This window comes from Rhincodon typus, chromosome 6 (assembly GCF_021869965.1).
Source record: "Rhincodon typus isolate 14 chromosome 6, sRhiTyp1.1, whole genome shotgun sequence".
Lineage (NCBI taxonomy): Eukaryota > Metazoa > Chordata > Chondrichthyes > Orectolobiformes > Rhincodontidae > Rhincodon > Rhincodon typus.
The window spans coordinates 95067042-95072778 of NC_063337.1; the positions used below are offsets into that span (position 1 = coordinate 95067042).

The window sequence follows — 5737 nt, forward strand, 5'->3', positions numbered from 1 at the left end:
CTGCAGTGTTGATATTGTCGGCATTGGAGCTGCAGTGTCGTGTGTGCTGGAGCTGCAGTATTGATATTGTAGGCATTGGAGCTGCAGTGTTGTGTGTGCAGGAGCTGCAGTGTTGATATTGTAGGCATTGGAGCTGCACTGTTGTATGTGCTGGAGCTGCAGTGTTGATATTGTCGGCAATGGAGCTGCAGTGTTGTGTGTGCTGGAGCTGCAGTATTGATATTGTAGGCATTGGAGCTGCAGTGTTGTATGTGCTGAAGCTGCAGTGTTGATATTGTCGGCAATGGAGCTGCAGTGTTGATATTGTAGGCATTGGAGCTGCAGTGTTGATTTTGTAGACAATGGAGCTGCAGTGTCGTATGTGCTGGAGCTGCAGTGTTGATATTGTAGGCATTGGAGCTGCAGTGTTGTGCTGTAGATGCTGAAGCTGCAGTGTTGATGTTGTATGCATGTTTCAGTTAGAGTGTAGGCCAAGCTGGTATGGTCAATCCTGAGTGAGTGACAGGGCAATGAACAATATTACTGATGAACTCGGTGTTGATAACTTTGCAGATTTGGGCTTTTAGGCCTGCCCTGTCTCCTCTGCACCAGCATTGACAGCCATGCAGTCAGCTGCTCAAGCTCTAAACCCTAGAATTACTTCCCCAAATCCCTCTGCTTTTAGGATGCTCCTTTAAGCCCATCTTATTGACCAACTTGTCTTAATTCTGGGAAAATGTTAAATTGTTATAGGTGCTGTGCAGATGGGAAGTCCCACCCTCTCAACCTCTCCTTTTATGAGGTGTGGTGACCAACACGTTAAACTCACCACCAGCTGCCCTGCTCTCTCTCTCTGATGAGAGAGTAGCCCTTTGGACTGATAGCACTAAGGTGACTTTACCTTTTATAGATGGGAGTTGTTTTTTGCTAAGATGCTGTAGTGGTAGGTGCCTGGTCAATTGCCTGAACACATTGTTTACCCTGTATTCCAGGGCGATGCTTGGGAAGGTTACCCTGGTGATACAGGTAGCCCGGGTGTCCCAGGCAGAAAAGGGATCACGGGTACACCTGGCCTGCCCGGTGTGGGCATTCAAGGCCCTCAAGGAAGACCAGGGCCTCCTGGTGACTTCGGACCCGGTGGTACACCAGGAATTCCAGGACTTCCAGGCCTCCCTGGAACTCCAGGTAAGTGTTTCACCTTCCAGGCCTTAGCTATGGAAATCGTTGGTGGCGTTATAAAACTTTTCTCCAGATAGAAGGCATCTTGCGGCACAAAGTTGAGGACTAACACTAAAGGCCATAGTGTTGCACCAAGGGGGACTATCCTTGCATTCTTCATCTTTATTTCCTTTATATATCTTTGTTCAGTTGGTATCAGGCCTTGTTCACTAGCCTGCTGCTGACACCTGTCATACTATCAGGGGTGACTCTGCCATTGGACATCCCAGATCATCTTGGGTAAACACTCCATAATGACATGTCAAGCATGTTTTAATGGAACGAGTGTCAGAGGGCTTCGGCCTTCAATGCCTGATGATTTGTCTTCTCCCAGAAGCCGGTTTTAGCATCGGGTTGCAGAATCTGCCCTGGATTTCCACACCATTGTCCAATATTTATTCTGAGATTAGGTGGTAACTCTGGAATGCTAGCCACCTCTTGTATCAGAGAGAGTGGAAACCCAGTTTCAGAACATGAGACTGAGCGACACCAGTGCTATCACAAAAGAACAGCTTTAACAAATTCTGTTTCACCAATGGCTAACTGGTTTGTCAATGCCCTTTGGGTAGAATAAGAGCCGTGGAGAAGGTCATAAATCTTATGAATAACATTCCAAGACCTTCTCCATAAAATCTCAGTGAAAATGACTAGTAAATAGTTACCTTCAGCGAGCATTTTTAACCGTGCTACCACCCTGTTCAATATCATTAAAATTTTTAGTCACCATTTGTTTCTGTTGAATGGTAGGTGACTGCATTGATGAACAGGAAATCCTGCTGGTGGACAGCAATGGCACAAGATTCCGACCAGGTATAGGATGCGTTTTCTTAGCCACCTCCAATTAATCATCTTTCATCTGTTTATCTTCCCCTGATACTGACATCAATCAACACAGTCCAGAAGGAGACCTCGAGAGTGAGAATTGAAAGCAGGTTCCTTAGTTGTGAATCAGCGACGAAGATGGGGGGGCGGGGCCACAGCTTGAAAGTTCTCCCTGGGACATTGAAAGGGGAACTGATAAGAAGTGTTCTCTCAAAGGAGAATTGGCACAGGGCATACTTAACAACAAGAGGGGGTTATTCAGATAGAAACTAGAACATTGGCAATTGAAGAATCATTTAGAAAGAGGCGAAATATGGGAAAAGGGAAGGTGAAAGTAGTTACATTGCACTCCTTCAGTTGAAGATTGGTACAATGGATTGCACTTTAATCTCTGTGATTCTATAAGGGTATAATTTTGTTTGCACATTTGAGGGAGACGGCATTTGCTTTACTTTGTGTATCTCTCTTCTGTTTATGATTGCGGGCTCCATGTGATTGGTATGACAGAGTTGAGTCTTACCTGTGACTTAAAATGCTATTATATGTTTAGACGTAAAGCTACAATGGGAGATCCATTCATGTCCAGCCCAGCATGATGCTAACACACACAGCAAGCATAACTCGGCATCTTAAAAACAGTTCATTGTAATGTTGTTATTAGGACTCAAAGATTTGCCAAATAGCCATGATCATAAGATAACTATTATTAAGCCACTAGGTAGAGGTCAGGAAATCAGAAGTCCGCAGACTGTGTTTGCCCATCTGTTATCTTGAGTTCCCAGTTCCTGCTTGATAGCACTCACTCATGCTCAGACCCAGAGAAGTGAAGTACATACACGTTCTTTGAAATATCTTATCAGGTCTGTTCATTCTACTGTGGAACTTTCTTAAGATTCTTATTCTGAGAAGTATCATGATAACCAGAACAGTCTGTACAGAGAGTCCTTCATTATAATAGGTGTTTCTATATAGTCACCAAATCTTTCACGATCAATATTATGAGAATTACCTTTGACTGGAAACTGAACTAGAGCAGTCATATAAATACTGTTGCTCCAAGAGCAGGTCAGAGGCGAAAAAATCTGCAGCAGTAACTCAGCTCCTACATTCCCAATGTCCATTCACCATATACAGGGCACAAATCTGGAATGTGACAGAATATTACCCACTTACCCGCATGAGTGTGGTTCCAACCATACTCAAGAAGTTTAGCACCATCCAAGACAAGGCAGCTTGCATGTTTAGCAGCCCATCCAACGATATGGCCACACACTCCCTTAGCACCAATGAACATTGGGAGCAATGTGTACCATCTACAAGATGCACTGTAGCTAATCACCAAACCTCTGGACAACATCTTTCAAAGCTGCAGCCTGTATCAGGAAACACCACCAACTGCAAGTTCCCTTTCAAACACACACCGACCTCAGTTAGAAACATATCACCGTCTCTAGGTCAAAGTCCTGGAACTCCCTCTTTAACAGCATTGAGGGTCAATGCTGCATCTCACCTGGTTAGTGATAATTCAGGAAGGCAGCCCAGCACCACCTTTTCAAGGGCACTTATGATGGGCAATAAATGCTTGCCAAGTCAGTGATGCCCACGTCCAGCATGTATGCATTTTGTATAATGTGCATTTCATTATTATTCCATTATAACAGGGTTTTGATTTTTGAGGTCTACACTGAATTTGTTGAGATTAATTTGGATTATTTGGTGAATCTTCACAGCTATTCCTTGTGGAACTCCAGGACCTCCTGGACTGAGGGGACCACCAGGCTTAACCGGAGATAAAGGTAGAATGGAGATGTTTTAGACTGTCCTTAATCCCAGGGACAGGTCGTGATTGACACTAATTGGTGTAAAGCTATTTGGCTGTCTCACTTCAAAATCATTTTTATGTTGCAGGTGTGAAAGGTCCACAAGGATTCCCAGGATTATCCCGACCAGGATACCCAGGAAGGAAAGGTTATCTCGGTGCTCCAGGACCAGGAATTCCAGGGCCACCAGGTTATTCTTCCCCATTGCCGTGGTATTTAAAGTGAAGATGTAATGGAACCCCGGATCAGGAAGTGACCATTTGTTCCCTTAACCCTGTTTTAACGATAGCTGCTCTGTGACCTAACCCCAGATACACACCATGGTTCTGTTAGTTTTATTACCCTCATCCTTAAGGCTTTGCCACAGATTTAATATGACAGAGCATTTTGCTGGATCATTTCATAAAGTCAGCGATTCGGTTAAGAGTCAAACCACATTTTGCTCATCCCATTGAAGGCAGTGGGACATGGATCCCCACTGAATGATGCAGTGTTTTCTGTTTACCTTCTAGCTGCAAAAGCAAAACTTTCTTCTTAGGATAGGTTCTCATCTCCCTCTCTCTCTCTCTCTGTCTCTCTATCTGTCTATGTCTCTGTGGATAATGTAGGACAGCTCCATTTTATTCAGTTTATTGCCAATTAAATTTGATGATTGCTTGCTGATATGAAATTTTAGTGAAATTGATGTGAAATTGATCAGGAATCATTAAGTGAACTGAATTCTTCTTTAGGACAATATTTTAATACATATTTAAACTGGATGGAACCTGTAGCTGGATTCAACACGGCATATAGACAGATATTACAGAGTCTAGATTATGTTAGCTGTAAGTGAAGTAATGTTTGTGTCTTTAAAAAAGCACAACAACAAGGAAATTATGATGGAGCTGTATATGATGTTTGATAGGTCATAGTTGGAGTATTGTGTGCAGTTCTATTCACTATTAGAACGATGTGATTGCACTAGACAGGTTGCAGAGGAGATTCACCAGGATATTATCTGGGCTGGAGCTTTGAAGAGAGATTGGATAGGCTGGGGTTATTTTCCTTAGAATAGAGAAGGCTGAGGGGAGGGGTCTGGAATCTGACTGAGGTACACCAAGTTCTGAGGGGTATACAGTAGAAAGGGAGAAAACTTGCCCCTTAGGGAAGGGCTCAACAACCAGAAGGGTACAGTTTTAAGGCAAGGAGTAGGAGATTTGGAGGAGATGTGAGAAAAGGTTTTTTTTTTCATCCAGAGAGTTGTGGGTATCTAGAACTGACTTCCTAAAAGGCAGAGGGAGGAAACCATCAAGATATTTAAGAACTATTCAGATGAACACTTGAAATGTCATAGCATACAAGGCTACAGGCCAGGTATTGGGAAAAGAGATTAGAATAAGTGGATTCAGAGATAGTAGGAACTGCCGATGCTGGAGAATCTGAGATAACAAGGTGTAGAGCTGGATGAACACAGCAGGCCAAGCAGCATCAGAGGAGCAGAAAAGCTGAAGTTTCGGGTCTCTTGGTTACTATCGTATTGCTCTTTGTGGGATCTTGCTGTGCGCAAAACTGCCTGCAGTGTCACTCTCCTTTCTAACAAGTGATTGCACATCCAAGGTACTTAATCGGCTGCAAAGCACGCTCAAATGTCGGTGGCTGTGAAAAACACCGTTTCAAAACTGGTCTTGCCGTAGGAAGAATTCACTCACACTAATAATCTGCCTGGCAACAATGCACCATTCAGAATCAAGAGGTACGGTAACTGACAGGCCGACTAGCCAATGGAAGGGAGGAGCAGGCATGTGGGTGGGGATCATGTGATGCTGCGTCTTATGACTGAGCTCTCAAGGGCAGGGAGACTTTTGCGAGTTCCTGGAAGTGGTGTATGTGGAGTTGGATTTGGGTTGGGGATGTTG

At 43.9% G+C, this 5737-nt stretch overlaps 1 protein-coding gene across 1 annotated transcript in view; it reads left to right on the plus strand.

Annotated features, from left to right (window-relative positions):
• LOC109924279 (collagen alpha-2(IV) chain-like) overlaps window positions 1–5737 on the plus strand; it is a 55861-nt gene that overhangs the window by 5526 nt on the left and 44598 nt on the right. The window contains exons 4-7 of the mRNA XM_048598417.1: window positions 972–1164; window positions 1945–2007; window positions 3750–3815; window positions 3928–4029. Of these exons, the coding sequence (XP_048454374.1) occupies window positions 972–1164; window positions 1945–2007; window positions 3750–3815; window positions 3928–4029 (424 nt within the window). The remainder of the gene's footprint in view (window positions 1–971; window positions 1165–1944; window positions 2008–3749; window positions 3816–3927; window positions 4030–5737) is intronic.